Source organism: Amphibalanus amphitrite, unplaced genomic scaffold, assembly GCF_019059575.1.
Source record: "Amphibalanus amphitrite isolate SeventyFive unplaced genomic scaffold, NRLGWU_Aamphi_draft 000348F_arrow, whole genome shotgun sequence".
Taxonomy (NCBI): Eukaryota; Metazoa; Arthropoda; class Thecostraca; order Balanomorpha; family Balanidae; genus Amphibalanus; species Amphibalanus amphitrite.
In genome coordinates this window covers 399,106-426,399 of record NW_024881843.1, presented here as the reverse complement: position 1 = coordinate 426,399, position 27,294 = coordinate 399,106, and the positions used below count along the sequence as shown (strand labels likewise).

Below are 27,294 nucleotides of genomic sequence, written 5' to 3'. Positions count from 1 at the left end.
ACCTCTGTCTGCAGCTCTGTCTGTCTGTCGGCAGTGCTGGGCAGCTCTGTCTGTCTGTCGGCGGTGCTGGGCAGCTCTGTCTGTCTGTCGGCAGTGCTGGGCAGCTCTGTCTGTCGGCAGTGCTGGGCAGCTCTGTCTGTCGGCGGTGCTGGGCAGCTCTGTCTGTCTGTCGGCAGTGCTGGGCAGCTCTGTCTGTCTGTCGGCGGTGCTGGGCAGCTGTCTGTCGGCGGTGCTGGGCAGCTCTGTCTGTCTGTCGGCGGTGCTGGGCAGCTCTGTCTGTCTGTCGGCAGTGCTGGGCAGCTGTCTGTCGGCAGTGCTGGGCAGCTGTCTGTCGGCAGTGCTGGGCAGCTGTCTGTCGGCGGTGCTGGGCAGCTCTGTCTGTCTGTCAGCAGTGCTGGGCAGCTCTGTCTGTTGACGGTGCTGGGCACGGGGCGGTGGTGTGACCAGTGTTGTTTTTCGGCAGGGGAGCGGGCGCTGTACAACAAGGCTGAGTATGCCGGGCGGAAGGCGGTGGTCTGTTCGCCGAGGCGCGCCGCCGCCGTGCTGGTGCTGGTCTTCCTGGCCGTGCTGGCGATCGCGCTGGTTGCCGCATTTGCTAGGCCCGGTAAGACGGCGCTTACTGGCCGAGTACATAGTGTGCTCACTGCTCAGGCTGTGGGCAATGTGTGCGAGACCACTTGAGTCCATCTCAAATGCATGCTCCCAGATACTTGCCTCTGTAGATGTACTTAGTGTTTCACAATGAATGTTACTTACCTACATATATGTTCTATATGTTCTAGGTATATATGTTCTAGAAAAAAAAAAGATCTTAATGATACGCGTACCTATGCCAGTAATTTTTTTCAGGTCAAGATACGAGACCAGAGGGCACAACCTTCGAATATACAAGGAAAAGGCTGTAACCAGAGAAAGACGTAACTTTGTGACGCTGAGGGCTTTATGTCCGTGAATTCCAGCGACGAGCACTGATTATAGCCAAAACCTCTTCCAAGGTCAATTGGACCATGAGGATCACGAAAATTGAACCCAGTCTCCCCTAAACCTTGACATTCAAGGTCAAATTCAAGGTTAAAGGACGGGGAACTGAAAAAATGCCACTAAATATTGTCCGATTTTCAAAATTTTAGCACCAAAATATAGCGCGTGCGAAGTTCTAGCCGCACATTGAAAACCATTTTCATCAAAGTCAAACTTCAAGGTCAAATTCAAGGTCAAATGACGGGGAACTGAAAAAGTGCCACTAAATATTGTCCGATCTTCAAAATTTTGGCACCAAAATGTAGCGCGTGCAAAGTTCTAGCCGCACATCGAAAACCATTTTCATCAAGGTCAATTTTTAAGGTCAAATTCAAGGTCAAATGACGGGGAACTGAAAAGGTGACACTAAATATTGTCTGATCTTCAAAACTTTGGCACCAAAATGTAGCGCGTGCAAATTTCTAGCCGCACCTCGAAAACCATTTTCATCAAGGTCAAACTTCAAGGTCAAAGGTAAGGTCAAAGGACGGGGAACTGAAAAAGTGCCACTAAATATTGTCCGATCTTCAAAATTTTGGCACCAAAATGTAGGGCGTGCAAAGTTCTAGCCGCACATCGAAAACCATTTTCATCAAGTTAAACTTTAAGGTCAAATGTAAGGTCAAAGGACGGGGAGCTGAACTGACCTTGAAGTTTGACCTTGATGAAAATGGCACTGGCGGTCGCAGCCGCTAGCAAAAGGGGGGGGGGCCAAAGTCACACTCGCGGGACATAACATTTATCAGTCACCGGAGGGGGTGATCGGCTAATTTTTTACGTCCACGAGGCGCCGCGCAGTTGGCATTACTTATGCTTCATCCACCTCATTCTTGCGTGAGATCTTTAATTTATTTATTTATTTTATTTATACATACAACATCCACAAGCATCGTGGCTTTTCAGTTGAGGTGATAATGAGGTGATGAGTAAAATTTTTGGCAAGGATACGGATAGGATACGGGACGTTGTGATAGGATTGTGCAGGACTGCGAGTGCAGCTGCTGCCCAGTTGGCGCTGCGCACATCTGCAGCCTGGCAAGAAGGATAAGTATGAGGATATCACAGGGGCCCTAAGAAATGAAAACTTGACGAAAGAAAAGCTGATGAGTGCATGACTTCATGGATTTGAGCTCAATTGAGCTCAATTTAAGGCAAAAGCACCAGCTCCATTTCCCATCCCACGGTGTTTCCACCGGTGACGTCACTGGAGGACTGCCAATCGGGGCCGGCCGGCCGGCCGGCCGGGCCCGTAGAAGGCCAAACGCAGACGTTTTCAGAAAAGCGTAAGCCGTATAGATACAGTCGTGGATGGAGTTTTGCTGTGATTCGGCTCTCCAAGAGTGCATCAGAGTACCAGGACCCGGACAAAGGTCATAGTGAACCGGCATCTGATAAAATCCGCTCACCACTTAGCAGCCGACAATTCGACCCTTCACCCTCGTAAAACACAAAAGCCTGCCGGTCATCAATCCACCTGCATCTCTGCATCTGCTTACTACCTATATCGACCAGTTACTGCAGCCGTTTTGGAGCGGCTCACGGCCGATAACACACCGGGCGTGCGCTAGCCGCCGGTGCTAAGCGCTAACTACTGAGTGCGCGTGGCCGACTGCCGCCCCGATGGCGCTGGCCCCCGGCACCGGCGCGGCGCTGCTGACCCATGGAGGGGGGGGGCTGATAATTAGTTGAGCCGGAATTGGGATAGAAGCCGGTATGGGATTGGGATAGAAGCTCAGCGAGACTAAGGGGTTGTGTGGTGCCTTCGGTACGCCCCTCAAAATCACCCGTGTAGGGCCCTCAGGGCCGCCGGTTATGAAGCCTTTGGAGGCACTGGTGTGGGCCCTCACAGGTACCAGTGTGATGCTCTCAGAGGCATTGGTGCGAAGCCCCCAGAGGTGCAGCTGTGGGCCCTCAGAGGCGCCGATGAGGGTCCTCACAGTTTCCGTAGTGGGCCCTCAGAGACACTGCAGTGTGGAGTTGTCACAGTCGGGTGTGGGACCCTTAGAGCTGCTGGCTCGAACCCTTTACAGGCCGACAGGGGCTCTCAGAGACCGACAAGGGGCTCTCAAGAGGTCTGCGGTGCCTTCGGGAGCCCTGTGGAGTCCTTAGAGACCAGCAAGGTACACTCAGACGTCAGTGGGGCCCTCAGAGTCGTCGGTGTGGGCCACCTCAAAAGTCACCGGTGAGTGGCCGTCCGATGCGGCTCCGGCGTTGAGCCCCCAGAGCCGCCGATATATGGCCTTAAGAAGCACTGGTTTCGGGACCTCATTCAGGGGTGCCGGTTGCACTCAGAGGTGGCAGTGTTGGGCCCTCAGCTAGGCACCGGTGTGGGGCATTCACAGCCGCCGGTGAGGGCCCTCGCAGGCGCCGTTGTGGGGGCCTTCGACCATTGGTTTAGCTGGTCATCGCAGGCGTGTGTGGAACCCTTAGAGCTGCTGGTCCCTGATAGGCCGGTAAGGGCCCTCAGAGGCCGGCAAGTAGCCCTCAGAGGTCGCCAATAGGCTCTGAGAAGCCGGCAAGGGGTCCTCAAAGGCCGACAAGGGACACTAAAAAGCCGGTGTGGGGCTCTTATGGAGAGAAGTGTGGCTCTTCGGAGCACATAAGGTGTTCTTCCGAGCCCTGTGGGGCCCTTCTGAGTCGAAAGATGCCAGCGTGGACCCTCAGCCGCCAATTGGCGTCGCAAGGCCCCTCTGGCCCGAGAGGCCCCCTGATCCGATGGGGGCACGTGCCCCCTGCATCCCCTCCCCCGGGTGCAGATAGAGAATGCAATCGGCGGTGCGGAACACAACAATTGCAATCGTTCCTCCTCCCGTCGCGAGGTCGCCCATCCGACCCATATCCCATCCCATGATTGTCAACCCTGGGGCTCGGGTCGGCAATGTACCGGCAAGGAAATTAGCTTTAGGTGAGTAAAAAAGTCATTAAGAGTCATTAGTTGTCGTTACGTTCGTCGTTCAGTAATAGCAACTATACGGTGCCAAATGTACCCGACGTACAGCTTGGAGCCGGGCGCCGCCCGGTCTCCACCAGTGACGTCACGCTAATGCTTAGCGACCGGTCCATTGGAAATCGCGGGATGATTCTACCTCTCTTATACGGCCTTGACGTGAACTCTATTCGGGACTTAGGAGTAACTCTGGACACCAAATTAACTTTCGGCCCTCACATCCAACAAAGCACCGTCATGAAGGCCAATAGGGCACTCGGAGTTTTGATTCGATCATTCCAAACGGCCACACCGAGGGGACATCTCAGCACATCAGCCGTGCTCACGTCGTACTTTGCCAACGTGCGATCTGTACTCGAGTTTTGCAGCGTCATATGGGGTGGCGCAGCAGCCGTCCACACCGACCGAGTCAAGGCCATCCATAGAAGGTACAGTCACTCCCCCGCCGACCAATCAGAGACAGATCCTGAGTGACGTCATCCCTGATGCTCGCAAGGGGTGCTCCATTCCGTTACAACGTAAAAATGACTAACTTCATTTGAAGATTGTTGGTGACACTCTACACATATCGCTCAACCGTTGATGTCATTGGAAAGTTCAACTAATTTTCTAGCGATAAAAAAGAGCAGCAATATGCTAAGAAATGGCCGGTTTTGAAGATATAGACGATTTAAAAATCCTCTGCAGTTGCAGGAAAGCAACGTAAAAACGCATCGAGCTTATATTTTTACTATGAATAAATCATTTTTCATTAAGTTTTTAGATATGGTATCGATTTTAACAACAACTTTATTACAATATTTTTATTTATTGTAACTTTATTTCAAAATAATATTTTCAAAAATGGCAACTGTTGGTAAGTAGCTTTTGAAGCGATTGTGGCGCACCGCGCCATTATTGTCCTGAGGCCCCCATATGATGTCATCAAAAGTGGAGTGACATGGGCCTGGACCGAGTAGACCGAGTGCAGCATAGGTTTTTGATGTGGCTAAATGCTCACTCTCGCAGTTGCTCACCATCCATGTCGTATGCGACTTTGCTTAACCCGCGCCCTGCTGGGGGGGGGGGGTGTTTGAACACCCCCTTGTGGTTTTTCGCGAATATCTAAAAAACGGCGGCCGTTTTTGGTACACTTTATCATACATCAATTCTACACATGTTGTGAAAATTTCAGACCAAGGTCATTCAAGGTCAGGTCACCAGGTCACTTGAAGTGACCTCACCTCATAAAAAGTTTCAATGTCTGTCATAGCTACACCGAGTGACCGATCGCTCTGAAGCTTTCAGCGATTGCTAAGAGCAATAGCATGTACGAAATGTATATCTCAGAATTTTGATATCGATGACCTAAGGTCAGGTCAATTTTGCGACCTCCCCATTATAAGTCAATGGGAGAAAATTGAAATGCGCCTCTTTTGGACGAAAGACATTATAAACACTCCCAAACACCGAATTACAAGTGGTTTAGACACACTGAACATGAAAATGGTGTCCGTGACCCTTGTTTATGCCCTGAGCTCATATTAGGTCACATAGGCCGTTTTCACGACGGAATAGCAGGCATCTATTTGATACCCATTTGATCCTTTGGTTCCTCAGGAATTTTAGTAGTTCTTTTTAGTAGCTTTCCCAGCTTTCGAATGAATGATGCGTTAGTTTGCTATTTTTCTATTAAATATCACATCGATTTACTTTATCTAAGGATTTATCACTAATATCAACATAAAGCGTAAGCACAATTATAAAATTATGAAATTATTAAATACTAGTACAATAGTTGAAAAAAGATACTGAGTTGCCACGCTACAAAGAATATATTCATTTATGGCGCACAACAGACAAGCAGCGCCCTGCTTGTCTGTTGTGAAAGCAACAGAAAGCAGCGCCCTGTTTTATTGTACGCTGCTAGCCGCTTCCATTGGGTTTTGCAGGCCAACGTCATTGGTTGTTACACGTATGATGTCACGCGACTTGTGGCCTATCACGGCTCTTTAATGATCTCCACTAAATGAATGCAACAATGGCCTGATGATCTCTGTGGCCATCTGTCTATGGAGCGACCAGTATGAAAGTTGGGTGAATTTACCGGGTTTACATGACTATGAGCAAGCAAATGTGTATCAGGAATGGATTTATGTGGAGAATTGCGCTGGACCATGAGTGCTCGAGCGCTCCCAATTCCACGCCGGTTTGGCTTTGGAGCCGAGACAGACGATGCGGGTCAAGGTCACCGCTGGGGTAACGGTGGATTGGCTGCGCCCGAGCACCCGTAACGCGGCACAATTCTCCATCTATGGATTTTCCTATTCGCTCAGTATTGTGATAGGCGTTCGTAATAGCATTTACTCGGCTCATGTACCTATCCCCGGTTATTTAAAAGAAGTTTTTGTGGGGGAATATCACGGCTATAGGTACTCAGTGGCCCTATTCACGACTTTCAAAGAATGCTCCGATAACTAAATACCGCACAGACCTACTGCATTAGTGAATCTGACAAAAGGTCTGTGAAATTACATCCCCCCTCACCACACCCCTAAAAACTCATCCAGCGTCCAAAACCACTTTTATCGACTCGCCAAAAAAAAACACACACAAGTGACACACACATACACAAAGCATGGGGCATGTCAGCTCTCAGTTCATTTTTTCATTGTCTTTACCATGGTTCAATTGCATTGCGCGATTTAAAGCACGTGAGTGCCTATATAGTATATACAGGGTGATCCAAAAAATTTGGAACCCCTAACTTAAAATTTCCATTAGTCCAAAAATATTCACTTTATTGACAAATTGCGAACACCATTAGAAAAAGCATAAAATCCTCTATAAAATACGTCAAATTGGTGCATGTATGTTTTGAAGCATTGGCACACTATTAGCTTTTGGAATGAGCGTCAGAAAACTGAGTGAAACGAAATCGCCAAATGCTAACAATGCGCTGAAATCCGTTAGCACTCTATCTGTTGTCTTTTTGCGAATAACACCACATCCAAATTCAATTTTATCTCATAAAAGTTTACACAGAAGCACACAGTAGAACAGATACACGCGTCCTAGCTTCCGCTGTTCATCCCAGCATGTGCTCAATGCGAGCTCCGTGGGCCGTCACGCAGGCCTGCAGTTGCTTGGGGACAGCTCCGACAGCGCGGACCAGCAGTCTCTGGGACAGATGGTCCCAGCAGGCCGTCAGCCTTTCCTTTCCTTACAATAGCACGTGAATGAGCTATTTTTATTCATGAACCTCCAACAAGCGACATGGTCAGAACAGCAAACCGCCAATCACTGATTTGCGCATAACCCTCGCACCGACGGGGGGGCGGATATCCGCCCCCCTGAGGTTTTTCGCGAATAGCGGGAAAACCGCGGCGCATAGCGCCGCGAAATTTGGTATGACTATAACATCATCAATTTTACACATGGTGTGCAAGTTTGAACCTCCTACCTTTAAAGGTCAGGTCACCAGGTCACTTTGAATGACCCAACCTCAAGTCACTTTTTTGCAACTTTGTCACCGTGCCAGAGCTACAGTAGATGTCGGAGGCCTTTGAAAGTCGCAGAATATTATTAGGTCATTAGTAGCTACAATTTGTATATCTCGGAATTTTGATATCGGTGACCTAAGGTCAGGTGAATTTCGCGACCTCCCCATTATAAGTCAATGGGGGCTGTTTTTACCACTAAAACGGGTCGGAATGGCCCCATATACCATACATGACTTCATATACGATCAACCTTCACAACCTTGAGGTCTGTTTTGTTGTTGGGCAGCTGTGAGGTCATGTGACGTCATCAAAGGTCACCAAAGGTTTTTGGCCAATAACTCCGTATATACAGGAACAAGATACAGACGCGTGGATGGTCTCATTGTGTTCAGCTCGTCAAGACGCATCGAATGATATACATGTTGACCTCGAGGTCACGTGACCTGAGGTCAACCTTTGACCTTGACCTTTCGAGGTCAACATATATATCATTCGATGCGGATTGACGAGAGGATCACGATGATGCCGTTAGTTTGTTCCTATCTTGACTAATTCGAAAGTTATTCGAGAAAAACTCTCTCCATATCTAGCGCCGCCATTTTGACTTTTTCGACCCCTGTGACGTCATCTTTGACCTGACCTGAAAATGACCTTAGTAAAAATTGTAGATCTTGGCCGTGCGTATCCGATGCCGTTTACCGCTTGTCGCTATCTTGCTTCGTTCTCGAGATCTCAGGGGGGGGGGGCGGTCATCCGCCCCCCCGTCGGTGCGAAGTTGGCGCAGACCCCCGTCGGTGCGCGGGATAATGTTCAAAACCGTTTCACTGAGTTTCGTGACACAAATTTTAAAGGCATATGTCTAGGGCAATATTTATAATAATAATGAAGTCCAATCAACTTGGTTTTATAGAGAATTGAACGCTCTTTCTAATGATGTTTGCAATTTGTCAATAAAATGAAAATTTTCTGACTTTAAGACATTTTAATTTAGGGGTTCCATTTTTTTGGATCACCCTGTATGTAGAAAATAGTACCTACGGCAAAACATCCAAAATTACAAAGGTGCTTAAAAAGTAGGTTTATCAAGGAAGCCCATTTTAACTTGTGTGGTGTTGCAAACCATGCGATTCCAACGCGGGCTATTCACAACATCTGCAAAGACACGTTAACAACTGACAAGCCGCCACCGCTGCCACTTATCCATAGATGGTTGATATCGCAGCTCGGGCGTCAGCAGCGCGGCCCACAACGCGTCGGTGCCAGCGCACGCAGCTGTTGGCACTCGGCAGCCGGTGTTGCGACTTAACGGCCGGCCGGCCCCATGAAGGAGAAGCTCTTGGTGAAGCTTTGTGATCGCCTCATAGCCGCCTTGGATGTCATCTTTTTTGACAGATCCATCCGTCCAGATGGTACGGTGCAGTGTGGATAAAGGACGAAGTCCAACGCCGCTAACCCCGCGACCGCCACCCCAGAACGTGGCCACAGACCGAACGGGCGTGAGAGCCGTGAGGGCCACCCCGCCATCCGGTAGGTGGCTGAGCAGCCGGGCGCAGCGGCGCCTGGGCGGCGGCCGCGCTGAGATGAAGTCCCAAACCGCCATGTCGCCATCACCGCCATCACCATTGCTGCAGCTGTTCCCAACCGCCTCCATATCGCCGCCGTTGTCAGGTGTTGCCAGCAGCCGCGCCGCGGGATGGCAGAAGCTCCAGAGTAGCCTCCAGGCCGCTCTCCGCACGTGTGCAGGTGCTCTGCGGCCGCCGGGTCCGACGTCCAGGCAGAACATGATATTTCCATGCTGCTCCGACGGTGGGCTGGTCTTGTTTGGGCGTTCCTCCCCTGTGACGTCGGTCACGCCTGCCCCGGCCTGGGCGCAGAGGCCGACGTCTCACCATCCGGTTGCGGTCCTCAGTCGGGTCGCAACGTGTACCTCTACCGCAGCGTGGAGCGCGCTCCCGCTGGGCAGCGATACAGCCAAACGTAACATGCGGGCGGCCAGCGCTGCGCCGGACAGCGGACCCATGCCGGGGGTATGCCGGTCTCGGCCATTAGCGAGGTCGTCGGGGCCGAGGCGTACATACAGCTGGTGACCGCGTGAGCCGCCAATCGAAGCTCACGGCTTATAAGCTCGACGCGGGCATCACACGCCGTCCCGATGGGAGCTCCACGACGCTGCCGCGAACTCCAGCAGCGCGGCCGCAGCGCGAAGACCGGTACGGACGGACGGGGCGCAAACGGCGTGCGGGAGTCGCAGGCGACGGAAGACGTTCTGCGGACAGAAAGGGTTGGGCATAAGCTGGTCGGCAGGACACTCTTGAGCCGAACCTTTGATGTAATTACAGATGATCCAGAAGCATGCACAAAAATTCATGACACACTATTCTCATTTATGTATTTGCTACATATGCTATGAAATGATCAGTGACGCATTCTGGGCAATATGTTCTAAAGTGAAGTAACTGAAGTTACAATTGACAGCTTAAAAAAAAACCACACACACACACACACGCACACACATTCGATAGCTTATGAGAATAACATGCCTTGTCTGCTTAATGCAGGAAAATATTTTTCACTTTTTAAGAAACATCAAAACAGTTCTCAACAAGCCATGTCAACTATCTAAACAATTTTTTTGGAAACTGCTCTAGCTAGCTTAAAGTTCCACAACGTTTCTGGAGCACTGTACCCAAACTCAGTTCATGTTACAAAAAACAGTAATAATGCCTCCTAATTTTGAATGAAATATAGGTATAAGTTATTTGATTTGGAAAGCAACAAATTTCCGAAAATCATTTTAGCAAAATCACTATTTTCTTCAGCCACCAGGTTTTAAACAAAACTATAGTAAACTTTATGATCTAGTTGACACAAAACCTAAGCCCCAATTTTAACAAATGTAGATTAAATTTTAACAATTTTAACAAATGTGTCGTGGAGAAAATAAAAAGTGTAGATTTGTAAAGCCGGGGTATTTCACGGATTAGGCACTTAAAGAAATATCTTCACCTTTCTTTGAGCCACCAGCCTTCACCCAAGTTTAACACGAATGTAGTGAACTAGACAATGTGGAAACTCAAAACTGTGATGGTTTGAGATAATTATGACGGTAAAAGAAAAAGCAGCACAAGGTTCCTTACCCTCGCTTTTTTCAGATGGGTTCAGATGAGGCTTCAGCCTTCAACTGTTGCCGACCTGAGGAGCTATAGGGACTTGAGCTTTCCAAAACTCAATTTCTAAGGGCACTGAGCAGTGTTTGGGTTTCACACGTATGCGATCGTAAGTTACATTAAGTTGACAAAGCAAACAAATCAAAGCATGATACCCCGCGCGTCCGCCCGCGACCACGTCCCGCGTCCGACTCCCGGCCGCTGCGTGACCCAAGGCCCCGGCGGTCACGTGACCTACCGGCCACGTGACCGCTACAAACGGCCTACAACACCATTCTTGTATGACGTCATATCCTACTGAGGTGCTGATTGGTCGGAATTAGATACCTGAAGTAGTGTTCGCCACGGGCCGCAAAATCCAAGTCCAGCCCAGCCCAGGCCCATGGGTTCACAACCCGGCCCAGCCCAAGCCCATTCATGCTAAAAGCGTCAAAGCCCAGCCCGGCCCAGCCCGTTAAAAATGAATGGATCAAAAATAATTGACACCGCACAGGTATCCAAAGGAAGCAAAGAAACAATCTTTTGCGAGCAGCATGCACAATGCACATATCATGCGTGCTTTATTAACTCGTTTTTGAGCGTTACACAGTAAAAAGCTATGTAATTACAGTTTTTGTCTCAGTTGCAAACCCCTGACTCCACTTTACAATTATTGGCCGCCCAGCCCATCCACAGCCCATCGATCCTTCATATTTGAGGGCCCAGCCCAGCCCGTAGCCCAGCCCAGCCCATGGCCCATTGGGCTGGCCCGGCCCATGGCGAACACTGACCTGAAGGTAGTTATCCGCCGTAGTTATTTTTGTTTCATTGTTTTGCGTGTTTTCTTCTACGAAATGTAATTTAAAAATTTGCCATATTTTAATCACCATTAAAACATAACTGAATAGGTATAAAAGAGAACTCGATATATACTTTCCTAGTTTTTAAGAATTCCGGAATTAGATACCCGAGGGAGCAAAGAGGGAGCAAGTTGCCACGCTGATTTGATACCTCATAGTCGAAAGGTGGGCTACTAGAACCGAAAATTGCTGTGTTTGTAAATAAATAAGTGATTTGAGGGCACATAATGCCCGGATTTAAACTTCTAAAATTATTTTGAAAATAAAATATTTCAGTTTGAGGGATGTTGAGGCCTCAAAGGGTAGGTACTTTTCAGGTATCAAATAGGTTCCTCTGCGAAAGTTCCGTCGTGAAAACGGCTATATGGTATCTAACAGTTTTTCGCAAATGACTTTTGATAGAGGCATGCTAGAGCGATGAAAACACCTTAGATGTGTTCAGCTCGACGATACGGATCGACTGATATGCAACATGACCCTTTCCGGTCAGGTCATGACCTTGACCTGAGGTCAAATTTTCAAGTTGACCTTTCAAGGTCAAGTTATAGTTCATTCGATGCGTCTTGACGAGAGGAACACGATGCCGATAAAAGTAAGCTCGTACAAGGCTTGGGTCAAAAGTTGTTGCAGAAAAACTGTTTCCGAAAAAATCGGCTATTTTTGCAGTTTTTGCCCCCTGCAGGCAAAACCGTTGACGTTAGGTCAAATCTGAGCGGATCAATCAGAAAGGGCGTTAATAGGGCTATCGAATGCGCTTTTTCGCGGCGCTGTAGCTCTTTTGGTTCCCGAGTTATGCGTTAGCTTCTTGGAAATTTTCGACATTCGACCTGGAAATCGGCGAAATTTTGCCTTTAATGAGCTCTGGTGACCTGACCTTTAACCTGACCAAAAAATTGACCAAGTGATTTCGTCATTATTTTTGACGCTCTTTCGAACGCCGCCTTCCGCGTATCGCTACGTGGCCCAGGAGCTGAGTTACAAGGGGGGGGGTGTTCAAACACCCCCCCAGCAGGGCGTGGAAATCCAGGACCCCCAGCCGGGCGCGGGTTAAACACTTCAAGACATGCTCGTTGGCATCTCGCAGAACCCAGCACGACATTTTGTTTGCTCGCAACGTGCTGACCGGGAAGATACGCTCATCATTCCTGCTGAGCACCTTTTCCCTGAGCACACCCATCCGTTCGACGCGGCAACAAGTGCTGCTGTATGTGCCCTATGCTAGAGTCAGCACTGTGAAGGGTGGGTTCACAGTGTATATAAATACAGTGGCGGCAAATGCGCTTGGTCACGTGACCTAATCTGCACGTGCGGTTGTGGCGAGGGCACTTCCCGAAACTCTGGTGCCAACGGCCTCGCGGCGCCCATAGAGAATACATGGGACCTTTTCTTTTCAGACCTATCGTGTCTAAACCAAGCCATTTAGTGCAAGGATACGACTGGTTTGAGATTCAGTAGTCTTTTGGCTACAAGTTGACATAAGAAACGTATTTTTATCGGCAAAATTCGCAAAGTATCAGGTGGTTTTCCGCACAGTGTATATAAATACAGTGGCGGCAAATGCGCTTGGTCACGTGACCAAATCTGCACGTGCGGTTGTGGCGAGGGCACTTCCCGAAACTCTGGTGCCAACGGCCTCGCGGCGCCCATAGAGAATACATGGGGCCTTTTCTTTTCAGACCTATCGTGTCTAAACCAAGCCATTTAGTGCAAGGATACGACTGCTTTGGGAATCAGTCGTCTTTTGGCTATAAGTCGGCATAAGAAACGTATTTTTATCGGCAAAATTCGCTAAATACCAGGTGGTTTTCCGATACGCTGCACGCCTCCTAACCCCCGGCGGCCGACCGGAGGAGTCAGTAGCGCTCCACTCACGACTTTTGGCGATAGCTCAAAACACCTTACAGCTAGAGGGCTGCTATTTGGCACTCCTTATCTTTGCTTCCATACGCATCTTTGGAAACCAATTGCATTTCGGCCTCAGGTCAGATTACTGACTTATGACGTCACACGTGAACCTCTGCAATAGTCCCAAAATACCGAAACTTCGCAATGCCTTCGGTGCCAGAGGAGCTGTCACAGCGAGATGATACTTACAGGACCTAGTATCCTCTAGAAGTCTCAAAACTTGTATATCTCGGATTTCTCCTAGAGGTCACATGAGGTCAGGCCGATCGCGTGACGTCACCATTACAAGTCAATGGGGAAAATATGGAAACTGTAATTTTGACGCCGAGAATGATCTAAACCTAGCTCAAGCACATGGAATCGCAATGTCATGCACTTCTTGCAATACCCAATGCTTCACTATTGCATCTTTAACCTAGCGTGACGTCATAGGTCACAAGTTTTTCGTCAATAACTCCTGATTAATTTGAACTGGTAAGTCGGAAAAGTCGCCAATGGACTCGGGAAGCCTATCGAATCGAATGATATACGATATAACCTCCTCCGACCAACTTCGTGACCTGAGTGCCTCTGACCTGACTTTGATCCGATGTGAACACCTTATGTTGACCCCACCCAAACAAAAGTGCACCATTTGACGCACCGGAGCATGACAAACATGATGGTACTAAAATCGCAACTCTGCGCCGTTTTTTGGCAAAGTTATTTCTAAAAACCCGAAATCGTATTTTGGCCCTCGGGGCACTTGACCTGACCCTCAGAGGCCACCAGTTGACCTGAGACTTTTAAACCGTGCATCAATCGCTGCGTCCCCGGTCCCGTAACGGCACACATGTTTGTTTTTCCCGCGAGGCTAGCTCAATTAGGGCGAGGGAGTCGTACCCGCCCACTCTCGCGGCCGGGGCGTAGGCATGTAAAAAAAAACTCATAAGTCTGGAGATGATTGATGCAAGATTCTTACAGATAATGGTTGATGAAGGTAGGGTAAAAGCTATTAGAGATAAGTGAAACAAATTTGCAGCCCTCAGTAGCCTTGATTTATGCATTAAGAGTTATAGAAATTAGAACAACTGTAAGCTGCAGGCTCAACTCTTCAGTTTCTACCTATACCTGCAAACACAATAAACTCAATGGAAGAGTAATAATAGTTTAATTGTATTTTATTGATGCTATTCGAGTTTCAATGGTAACTATGTCACCGATGATTCAATATTATTTGCGCGTTATCATTTGCTACCACACGTCTAAATGTTTAGTATCTAAAATATTGCAGTAAAATAAGCTGCGCCACATCTGTCGACAAAATCTGGTGCCAACTCAAGGTCAAACGGAAAATGTGGTCACGTGACCAATGTCCGGCAGCTGCGTTTGCCGAAGGTCGTGAACAGCTTTCTGAGACAGCGATCGCAAGCTGACATCTTTCACGACTCATACATTCGCAAAAATATGTCATGATTTCGTTACGCCATTATCGCCAGCTCAAATAAGCAAGGATCAAATGTCTTGCTGAAATGTGTTGCCCGGATCTTCAAGTTTTTTTATACACATGTATCAGTGCCTCATGTCAAACCGGGCGCACCCCACACGCTGTTTTGAATATGAACCCCTTTTCGGCGGATGCACGTGTCACCTAGAGATTACACATAAGGGTTCATTCGCACGCACGTGTTAGAAGTGATAAACGGACGGCCTTTGCAATCACTATCATCAGCCGAGACAGATTCTTGGCTGTCTTCCTGTAGTTCAGGCCCATGTCGTCCCCTATCTCCCTGTGTGTCCAAGTGCACAGATGACGTCACACGAAGGGGCGGAGTCGGGGGCGGAGCCTAGCGCAACGGCCGCCATATTTGAATTTGTTTTATAAGAATGTGATCTATATTTTGGCTTTCAGTCAATTGTTATGGATAGTTTTATGAACGGTTAGCTGTAATACAAGTGATTTTGAAAGAAAAAACACATATTCTGCTTGCAATTTCGATTTGAGTCCGACCCGCGCCTAGATTCGAGCGCACGACCTTTGGATCACGGTGCAAGCATCCTAACCACTACACTACCGCGGCGGCGTAGCGGCCGACGGAAGGGAGGCTGCGGAGGCATGGGGGCTTTTTTACGCATTTTCGGAAAAACTAATGGGTTTAGTGAAAAACTGTTTTTAGATAATTCAAAGAAAAATGTCTCGTCTTTCCGATGATGCACTTAGTTTTGTGCTAGCTCCAACAGAGTTTGTTCTACAGCGTTTCAAAAATCGCCCATTTACATGGGACTCAAACGGGGCTTCAAGACTTGCCCCCGGATGACGTCACAAGCTGACGTCACGATCAGGTAGAATCGCCGGACGACCCTACCTGCACTGAAAACAAGTTGAAAGAACGTAATGCAAAAGCATCTTAAAATATTCCACACTTAGGTTTTTTGGGTATTAGGGTAAACTGGCTTAGAGGCGAAGCAGAACGTCTGGTTCATGAAGAACACACACAGTGTTTCACATAGACCGAAGACACGTGCTGCTTCTTCGCGTGCAGTCTTAGCGGCCCCAGGGGACTTCAACTCGACCAACACCGATTCTTCTTCGTTCTCCCTAGTCACGTGATATTACGTCACACAAAGCGCGCGAAAGATAAACCCTCGGAAGGTTTTGCACGAACTAGCATCGGGTTTAAGAAGAAGGGGTTGTGGTTTGATCAGTGTAATGGCTTTCATCAAGACCACGCCCGCGGTACCACGTTCTAGCGTCCACCGGAAGCGATCGCCATTTTTCGATCGCGCTGGATCTCGCTTTGTGCAGTGGCGAGCGGCTGGTGCAAGATTGGGTGAATGGCGAGTAATCGAATATTGAAGAACTGAAATAAGGATAATGTTTGGCTTGTCAAGTGTTGTGTATTATCTATATTACTTGTGATTGACAATGATAAGCAATATCACAACGCTCTTCAAATGCATGGATGAATGCATTGGATGAAGAAAATTCATATGCAAGACCAATCAATGCAGTAAGTATTTATATGTTGTATAAATGCCCCATAGCTTAAATTATGCATGTGTTATTTAGACAAATCTTCCAAATGAAGATAAATCAGGAATAGAATCAGCTTGCCATTTTGGGGTCAACTGGTTTAGGTATAAATTTGGCTGATTTTAATAAACATATGTTCTTGCTGATTAGTGCAATATTTTATCTAGCTGCACTTTATATGTTAAGTGCATTATTTTATTTTTGGAGTAGGCTCATGGTCTCTGAAGTCAATCTAAGTTTCTTTACTCCCTGCCTGTTGAATTGTATATTTATTTATTTATTTAACGCATCCGCCCGACTCTTCATTCTAGGGGACGAGGCCATCTCCGCTCTGATTGAGGCCCTGGAGTCTGAGGAGAGCGTCCTGGCGCGCGGAGACGTCGGCATCGTCGAAAACGCTGGCTTGAAGCTGATGGTGGAAGGAGAAACTGTATGTGATTTGGGAGAATGCGATATCGCCACCCGGCTGCTGACATGGGCGATAGCGCATACTGTGTTTGGGAAAACATCCACTTGCTAAGGCTAAAAATGTGTTCATATTTGTACAGAAAGCAACCCTGAGCGTGAAAGAATCAACCTGAATAATTAAACATGCCCGAAAGGCTCTGGAGTTATTTGGCTTGGATGTGTAAGGCAAGTGACACGGCCGAGGGGAAAGCGTTCCTGCAGGCTGATTGCGGGCTGATCGCAGGCTGAATTTGCGGGTTGGTTGCGGGCTGATCGCATGGGCTGGTTGCGGGCTGGTTGTTCCTGACTGGAGACTTGCAGGCTGATTGCTCAGAGTAAAGAGGAAGGTAATACATTGACGTGTATTATACTGTGTTTGTAAATACTGTATCAAATGCTGTGTTTGCGCAGCAGATGTGACGGCGCAGGTCGATAGCCATGCATGGGAGGTTCAATAGACGAATGAACGGGGATTTTGCGGTATTGCAATAGAACTGAAAGGGTTCTACAACCGATATTCAGAACACAGGGTGGTTTCCCTATAAACCTCAGGGACCTCTTCACAGACCCTTTGGGGTTCTTATCTAGGTGCTAAGAACGCTCTTATTATAAACCCTAAACCTCATAAGAGTCTTTGGAAGAATCGTGTGGATTCTTTTGATGAGAATGCAAAGCCGTCTACGTGAAGAACCATGGGGGTTCTGAAAAACGGTGGCAAAACATTTTACCCCACAGGGGTCTAAATACCCCTGTACGTTCTTAACGTTCTTCCAAAGTGTTTTCAGTGTGGTATATAGGGCCTTGCTGTAGTTCTTGGACTTCAGATATCCCACAGGTAACGGCCGATGGGGTTGACACCAAGTGAGTGGGTCGACCAGGGGTAAGGGTCCTCCTGCTCAAGAAACGGGCCCTAGCATTTCGTTTAGGCACCGGACTGCAATTTTCGAAGTGTGGACTTGAACCCATCCTACCTGTGCGCATGTCTGCAGCGTTTTGACCATTGTCTTGCCCCGAGTTGCCCCACATTTCTCGCTTAAACTTCTAGAGCGCTCCCACGTAGCAGTTTTCAGCGGCAATGTTGGTGTTTCAATTTGAAGTCTTAAGAAGAAGGCCTCGCGGCACCATGAGCGTCTATCGCAAATCAAGCAATGACCTTCGGACTGTGGAGCTGGTGTTCTTACCTAGCCTTTGAGGGTGGCATATCTACCCAAACCGTTTGTTCTGGCCGTCGGCGCCTCCATGAAGGTGGATGTGTGCTTCACTGGTTGACCGGGCGTGGCCGGTGAGCGGTGCTCAGAATTGATTTGGTTTTTTATCCTCGAAGCAAAGTAAATTCTTAGCCCTTTTCTACCCTAAATAGCACCTATTGATTCCTGACCTTGTAGGGTATAATCCCCATGTCATTATCAATAATCCAGAATTGGAGGATCAAAAGCATGCGATAGCATGCTTTTGCATCCGGAAATTCCCATTGGTGGGTCGCTGAAAAAAAGTTCGGCTGAACCTGTTTGTCAGTGAGTGAGTATGTGAGTTTGTCCAAGCTTTTTTGGACCTGGAGTCAAAATGGGTGGACCGATCGGGACAAAAGTGGGACCGTTTGATTCGTCTCCGGCGAGGTAAACTTTTGGTGCTGGCCTCGGTGCGCTCGGTGCTTCGTGGCACATGCTATTCCGCTTCAAAGTTTCGGTGACACGAAACTTTTTGTCAAGGCTACAGGTCAACCCGAGGTCACGGGCAAAGCCATACTGGCGGGACACATCGGTAACACCTTGAACCAGTTTCCAGGGGGGTCACCGTCTGCGAGGGGTGCAGGCTGCACGTGCTGGGGTCGGAAAACCGTTTTGACGTGAGGTCCTCTGGTATAATGAGACATGTTGGACCGCACCCCGCATCTTGCGCGAGCTCGCACATGGTCAGGGAAGGCATCTCGTTGACCAAATAGGTGATCTCTTTGTAGTTTAAATGACTATAAATAATTCTTTTTCTCGGACTTTCAAGGATTCATTCGATTTTTAACGATCACTTTGGTAGTAAGTTGCATGTGCAGTAAAAAAATCGCCTTGCAAGGGGTGCAGCGGAGGCATCAAAGCATGCACCGAACTGTTGTAGCACGAAAACTACGGGCATCGAATCCAAGTGCTTTTTGGCGATATTTGTTTTCGCTCTGTGCAAGGCAAGATTTTTAATATTATAAATTAAAATGCATATGAAAGAAAACTTGAAAATGTCCTCTGTCAAATGGGCATAAATACGTGCACGTGCGTTCAAGCAATTTTTCCTACAAAGCGATTAGAATCATGACATATTTTCGCGAACACCCTGTATGTCACGTTCCGTTCCAGTGTTATCGCATATGTGTGTGCTGCGTGATGAGAAGTTTCTTCGTGTGGCTGTAGGCATGAGCTGTTTTGCTATCTTATCACCACTGTATGTATTTTAAGCTGTATGCTGTTAGTGTTCATTTATATGCTATATCTGTGTTTTTAATGTTTGACTTCGTCGCTAATTGGGGGACTCCCCGTAGATGATTTTGCTGAATAAATAAATAAATAAATAAATAAATAAATAAATAAATAAATAAAAAAGGATTGCGGATTTGATCACAATCCAAGTGAAAAAAGGGGATTGCGGGTAGGAATGCAATCCACTTCGGCACTAGGAATGTGGATTGGGAATGCAATCCTTTCAAAAAGGATTTTACCGATGCCTGCTTGTTTGTGATTTTTGGGCAGACCGTATAGTTCGGCTGTTCGTGACGAGTTCGGTTATGATAGTTTTGATCAACTTCTCGTCAACAGTGTTGTCCATCCGCGCATCTGTATCTCAAACCTGGAAGAAGTTATTATCAAAAAACCTTTGGTGACCTTTAACCCGGCAGGCGGTGGGCCTCCCGGCCACCTTCCGCGCGCTGGGGGGGACATTTTTTGCCCCCCCCTGTATCTCCGAAACTACTGGACGGATCCGGAAAATTCAAACGGCGTTCGATAGCCCTGTCAAATTTGTTGAAGGAAACCAAATTTCATTGACCTCGAGGTCACCGATGACGTCACAGGTCAGGTCAAAGATAAATGTTTCACCGTTCTTCTAGCTTCAATTTGTAGGGCTTCTAGGGAAAGCGCTATAACACCGAGTAAAACGCATTTTGTCGAAACTCAGCGATAAGGCGTCAGTTGTCTAGTACATATGTTGCTATTAGAGGTCACTGGTCATACCAGGTCAGGTCACAGGTCAGGTCACCAAAGGTCACCAAGGGTCACCACATGAACCCAACTTTACTTAAGGTTTTGCGATGCATGTTATGGCCAGTTTTCATTTCCAACTCAATGGTGCTGGTTATAAGACCATCAGGTACGGTTTAGATCACTTTCTGGTGGAGGTCAGGTCAAGGTCAGGTCAAAAAAGGTCAAATTTCAAAGTTGATGTTTTTGCATAAAATGGGCATCGATTCGATGCAGCTCGTCACGGGGAGTCTAATGGTGGTCTTTGTTTTGCGCTAGGAGGTCTAGAATTGCTACAAATTGAGTTTGAAAATTTGGCGTCATCAATTTTGAACAGTTTTTCGCTATAACTTGGCCAAAAAAGAGGTATCGATCTCAAATTTGGTATGTATGTAGATAGAACGTGGTAGGGACTATCACATTTAGGGTGGTCCACATTTACATGGTAAAAAATAAAGTTCGCTAGATTCATCGGGCCGGGTCGGAATTCTTGTCGATACTATAGCACAAGCTTCTGTGCAAAATTTCATTAAGATCGGATGATATTTTCCCGTCCCGCAAAGCGGTCAAAGTTTCCGTTATGCGTACCAGCCTTTAGTATAGGGCGGATATTTGTCTTTCAACATTGCCCAGTCCCGCCAGCGGCTTTCTACCAAAGAGGTTGCCTGCTCAACGCACCAACCCTCTCTAGCCTTCTCAGTGATAGATCTAGTCTTCCTATCAGCCACAGGCAGGAACGATAATCCACAGTTCCTGTTGCAGTTCCTGTTCTCACTTCTCAGTGCCAGGAAGAAAGCCCTATATGCCAGGAGGTGCGGTATGCATTACGCTAGTTACGGTTTTGCCTGCGTCTGGGACGGCCGCTGAAGCTGCAAGAGGCACACGCTCAATCACTGAAATGTGGCTTGTTTTGGCAGCCAGAAACAAATCCTTGCTGGATGAAACAGCTTCCTACGAAATGCATGACGCATCCTTTCACTTTTCACACCATCCGTCTTCCGGCCCCGGACTCCCGAGATCCCATCGTTCAAGCGGTTTGTAAAGTCAGGTAGCAGCTCACAGATCGAGTGCCGTTCAAACCGCTCAATGACTTGATCGACTTCGCCAAGATGATCGTCACCTGACGCGCGTTGCTGAAGAAGCAGCGGCCCCGTGATGACTACCGCAATGCCGGTGCAGTTCACCACCGTCGTGATGGACGGTGACTTGGAAGCGAACACCCTGAGACCGGTTGCCCTACAAAGTGCTCGTTGGATGGCAAAGGTGATCAACGCTTAAGATCTCTCAAGTCAAGAACACTCTTCTGTCAGCTCGCGCTCACCGAGCACGAGAAGAGGACGAAGGTCCGGTTCACCCATAGAGATCTTATATACATAGAGATGACACGCCTATGTTAAAGCACTTGATTTCGTGGCGATTCAGTGGGTCTTTTTAAGCAAGGTTTTCTGGGGTGCCATGGCCCGTGACTTGCATTTTGTAAGGATTCGGTCAAGGAGATTAGTGTTCACATCCGCTTATTTTTAAGTACAGTTTTCTTTTTTGTCTAGCTGTGGCGCTTTCGAGCGTTATTATTGAAATGAAATTAGGCATGTTTTAACCTTATGCTCGTATCAGGTACTGCATGTATCATTAACCCTCGCCGTCCGACGGGGGGGGGGGGGGGGGCGGGTGCCGCCTCCCTATAGGGTTTTTCACGATAGCTCCAAACACGCAGGCAATAGAGAGCTGAAACTTGGCATACCTGACCTTTGATCCAAGCCGCATCTTGTGACACCAACCGCATTTTCAGGTCAGGTCAGGTCACTGACCTGTGACGTCATAAGAGAACCTCTGCACAGTCCTCAGATGTCGCAACTTCGCAACGCCGTTAGTGCCAGAGGAACTTTCACAGGGAGATGAAACTTACAGGATGTAGTATCATCCAGAGGTCTCACAACTTATACATATATCTCGGATTTTCCCTAAAAATCACATGAGGTCAGGTCGGCCACGTGACCTCACCATTAGGTATAAAGTCAATGGGGAAAAAATGAAAACTGCTATGTTAGCGCCGAGAACTATCTCCAACTGTCTCCAGCACATGGAATCGTGATTTGATGCACGTCTTGCAAGGTCCGATGCTTCACTTTTGCATTGTTGACATTGCGTGGCGTCATTTATGGTGACTTGGGTCATTGATTAAAGAAAGCGCGGTTTTGAGGCTCATGATTACATATATAACTGCAATGAAAACCGTAAGACGGTTTGACAAAAGTCAGTTTGTCAGTTTGGCCAGCATGTCTCATTTTCTTGGCCCTATTTTGAATATAATTATTAGCATGAGGCTTACGGTTTTCATCGCAGTTATATACTTGGGTCATTAACCCGCGACCTGCTGGGGGCTATTTCTTGCCCCCCCCCCCTCCAGACTTTTCGATATATCTCCAGAACCGCTGCGCCGATCGTCACCAAACTTTCAGTACCCTCCCGGACATCAATTTTACACATTGTGACCAAAAATTTTTCCAAAGCCTATGATAGGTTGGCCGGAAATGACGTCAGAGTGACGTCATGTTCTGCCGTTTTCGACCCAAAAAAGGGTTTCGCGGGAAGAGCTGTCAGGCCTATAGCTTTGCAAATACAGAAAAATGATTAAACATAAAAGCTGTAGATTGGACAGGGCTACAAAACTGCTATCTCGGATTTTTGAAACTTTTGGATTTTGACCCCCAAAATTCAAAAAATAGATTTTTTTGGATATAATAATCGAAAAATCCAAAAAGGTTTTTGAATTTCGCAAAAACCGGAGTATATGTGATAGTCCTTTCCACCTTCCATCCACATACCAAATTTGAGATTGATACCTCTTTTTTTGGCGAAGTTATAGCGAAAAAAACTATTCAAAATTGATGACGTCAAATTTTCAAACTCAATTTTTAGCAATTCTGGACCCCGTAGCGCAAAACAAAGACCATTATTAGACTCCGCGTGACGAGCTGCATCGAATCAATACCCATTTTATGCAAAACTATCAACTTTAAAATTTGACCTTTTTTGGCCTGACCTTGACCTGACCTTGACCTGAACTTCACCAGAAAGTGACCTAAGCCGTACCTGATAGTCTTATAACCAACACCATTGAGTTGGAAATGAAAAATTGGCCATAAAACATGTATCACACAACCTTAGTAAAGTTGGGCTCATGTGACCTGACCTGTGACCCTTGGTGACCTGACCTGTGACCTAACCTGGTATTGCCAGTGACCTCTAATAGCAACGTATCTACTAGGCAACTGACGCCCTACCGCTGATTCTCGACAAAATGCGTTTTCCTCGGTGTTATAGCGCATTCCCTAGAAGACCCGTGAACGGTGAAACATTTCATCTTTGACCTGACCTGTGACGTCATCGGTGACCCCGAGGTCAATGAAATTTGGTTTCCTTCGACAAATTTGACAGGCCTTTCGAACGCCGTTTGAATTTTGCGGATCCGTCCAGTAGTTTCGGAGATGCGAGGGGGGGGGGCAAAAAATACCCCCCCCCCCACCAGGTCGCGTTATAAACAGACCTCACCAGTGCGCGGGTTAAGAGTTTTTCATCAATAACTCCCCATCAAATTGAGTTAGCGAGTCGGGAAAGCCACCAATAAACTCAGGAAGACCTGCCGATTCGATTAATATGTAACATGGCCTCTTTCAACCAGCTTCGTGATCTGGGGGAGCCGACCTGCCCTTGACCCGAGGTCAACACCTCACGTTGACCTCACCCAAACAAAAAGTATACCATTCGACGCGCCTGAGCGAGGCGAACACGATGATGCCAAAATCGCGGCTCTCCGACCGTTTTTTTTTTTGCGAAGTTATGAAAAACTGAACCCTGGCCCTTGGTCACTTGACCTGACCTCATGAGACCTTAAAATCGGGTACCAGTCCCTGCGTCTTGTAACGGCGCACACGCTTGTTTTTCCGCGACGCTCTAGCTTCATCAGGGGCGAAACAGCGAGAGGGAAATCGTACCAACCCCCCCCCCCCCCGGCCGGCGCGTATGTAGAAAACCAATAGGTCCGGCGAGGGTTAATGTATCATTGAATGAGAACATGCAACATATGTATATTTGAGCTTGCACCGTGCTCAGAAAGGTTCAGAACAGCCGTTTTCACGACGGTTGACCGAAAGCGCCAAACTTGACCAAATCTCAAGGAACCTACCCTGAAAATTCCATGAACCTGACCCAAATGACCTTAGACCTGTAACCTTTTTGGGGGGGACCATGTCAGGGTGGCCATAAAACATGCATCGCACAACCCTAGTAAATAGTAAAGTTGGTTCATGTGCTGACCCTTGGTGACCTGACCTGTGATCTGACATGGTATTATCAGTGACCTCTAATAGCAACATATATACTAGGCAACGTACGCCCTATTTTTGACGTACGCGAAACATTTTATCTTTGACCTGACCTGTGACGTCATCGGTGACCCCGAGGTCAATGAAATTGGAGTTCCGTCGACAAATTTGACAGGGCTATCGAACATCGTTTGAATGTTACGGATCCGTCCAGTAGTTTCGGAGATACGGGAGGGGGCAAAAAAATGACCCCCGGCCCCCCACCGCGCGGAAGGTGGCCGGGAGGACCACCGCCTGCCGGGTTGATGAGAGCCTGAATGAGAGAGAATGTTTTTAGGCGAGCTTTTTAAGGAATTCAAATAAAAACACACAAAATGAAATCATGTTACAAATTTCATTGCTTACCTCAGGAATGAAATCAGCCAGGAAAGAACAGCAATATTTTTAACCAGTAAAACGCCTTTTGGGGCTACCAACGGAGCGAGCGAGAGGGTGGGCCTTGGACAAGCGAATTTGCAAGGGACACCTCCAACTAACTTGTGCACTGCACCCTACTAACCGGTCCCTAGCGATGTGCCAAATTTGAGCGCAATCGGCCTAGCCGTTCCCGAGATCTGGAAGCGGCACCCTGCACGTGCACACGTGCAAAATGGGTCACAACTGACTTTTGCACGGCACCCTACTAACTGGTCCCTAACCATGTACCAAATTTCAGCACAATCGGTTCAGCCGTTCTCGAGATCTGGAATCGACCCCTGCACGTGCGCACGTGCAGCAGCACCCCAACTGTGGCACATGGATATGCATTGCCTAGTGGGTGCCTACCTACATACCAACTTTCAGCGCAATCGGCCAAGTAGTTACCAAGATATTGCAACAATTGCAAAACTGACACCTCTTCGTTTTGCACGTGGCACGTGCATAAGCGGTCATCCACATGCATCGAGAATAGTCCAATACTTGGTAGAAGGAATGAAGCTACCCTAGAAAAATCATCGAATGTAAATCGGTCAAGTGGTTGCTGAGATATAAGCCTTGCAAAAGCGTAACCACGGCCGGCCGGCCGCTCATACTCAGAAATTTCCGTTAATCTACGAAAGACTACGCTTGCTTCGCTCGCTACGTAATAATTTCTTCAGACTAACAATGCCTCAGCCATATTGGCACGCTACTGGCTGAAAATAAGTTGCTTAAAAAGACCCACTGAATCGCCACGATTTTAAGTGCATGTCATCTCTATGTATATAAGATCTCTATGGGTTCACCACCTTAATCGTCACAAGGTAAGTAGCACCGTGGCTGTCTGCCCACTGATCGACCTCAGCATCGTGAACTGACATCGCCCTCCGCAAAGGCTCCCACCGCTTACCACACAGATATCGGACGGTAACCGGGCAAGGTGATGGGCAAGGCCATCGGTCTCTCCTTCTTCAACGACGGGACGACGGTCGAGGAAAAGAGGCGATCGCCACCTCCATGCAGCAGCGGCTGAGAGAGAAGAACCCTGCCGGGCCGACGTCGCCCTCGACGCAGTGGGGCAGCGCTCGCTGGCGTCGTTTTTATCTGTCGGTCTCGGTACCACCCTCTTGGCCAGCCACGCTTTCCTCAATGTCGACCCGGCCGAGTGGTCAGACAATGACGACTTGACCACCGCTCATCGGCGACCGGCACATATGCGGGTGTTGAACGACTTTGCGAGAGCTGGGTATTGCACTGTTGCCATCATCGGCGGGAAATTTTTAGCGCCATCGTGCACGGCAAGGAATAGTGAAAGCACTTTCGTCAGGTCGAGGAGCACCACTCCACCGGGCGTTGCATCCGAGAGGGATATTGGTACATGATGGCACGCACGGTAGATTTTTTTAATCTATACCAGATATGCTATTTTCACGGATGCCTATTCTACTCTGATGTGTTTCTCCTCTTTGCTGTTCTTTTTTTTTAGTGACTGCCAGTGCGTATTGAGCAAAAAATGTGAACTGAGTGATAGAATTCGTATTATCGGTCACCCCGTTATTGTTAACATAGGGAAAACTTTGGTCGCTTTGCGGGACGGGATAAATTTATCCGATCGGAATAAAATTTTGCACACAACCTTGTATCATGGTATCGACAAGATTTCCGACCCGGCCCGACAGATCCTAGAAACTTTTGCAAAATGGACCACCCTAAATTCACATATATTCCGTTTTTTTTTTCGAAATTCAAAAAACTTATTGGATTTTTTGGCTATTATATTCAAAAAATCTATTTTCTATTTTTGGGGTCAAAATCCATGTAGCGTTCTGTTATTGTCGGGTTATGTCGGTTAGTGTTCCGTTATTGGTGCCTGTCGGCCCAGTGTGGCCTGACCGTGCCCGGGGGCGAAATGAGCGCGATCCCACTGACCCGGTCTGAGGGAATAAACCAGTTGGGCCTGAGCCGAGCCAGCGTGTGGAGTGCGAGCGGGAGCGAAGCGGGACATCACATTGGCGACGAGGCTTCGGACTCAGCCTCAGCAAGTATGGTGCATGGTGATCTGGGAACGTTCTCAGTTGATAAGGAGCCAATCGTGAGTTACTTGGACAGATTTGGATTTTACTGTGTTGCCAACGGAGTAACGGGAGAGGAGCAGAGGAAAGCTGTTTTTTTGTCGATCATTGGCCATGAAACGTACGATAAGCTCCGTGATCTACTACATCCTGTATCGGTGCAGGCTGCCTCATTATCAGAGATAACGGAGAAACTCAGAGAACATTTCTCACCGCAGCATGTGGAAATTGCAGAGAGGTACAAATTTTTCAAGTGTGTGCAACAACCAGGCCAGAGTGTTATAGATTACATGGCACAACTCAGGAGCAAGGCGAAAGATTGTAATTTTGGACTTTACCTGGAAACGGCACTCCGGGACCAGCTGGTCTGTGGTTTAAGCAATGAGAAATGTCAGCAGGA

The 27,294-nt window shown here is 47.8% G+C and overlaps 1 protein-coding gene across 5 annotated transcripts in view; it reads left to right on the top strand.

Annotated features, from left to right (window-relative positions):
• The window catches only part of LOC122389206 (endoplasmic reticulum aminopeptidase 1-like), a 415,829-nt gene that overhangs the window by 122,927 nt on the left and 265,608 nt on the right, over window positions 1-27,294 (top strand). For all 5 annotated transcript variants that reach the window (XM_043380990.1, XM_043380988.1, XM_043380986.1 and 2 more), the window contains one exon: window positions 464-604. In XM_043380990.1, the coding sequence (XP_043236925.1) occupies window positions 464-604 (141 nt within the window). The remainder of the gene's footprint in view (window positions 1-463; window positions 605-27,294) is intronic.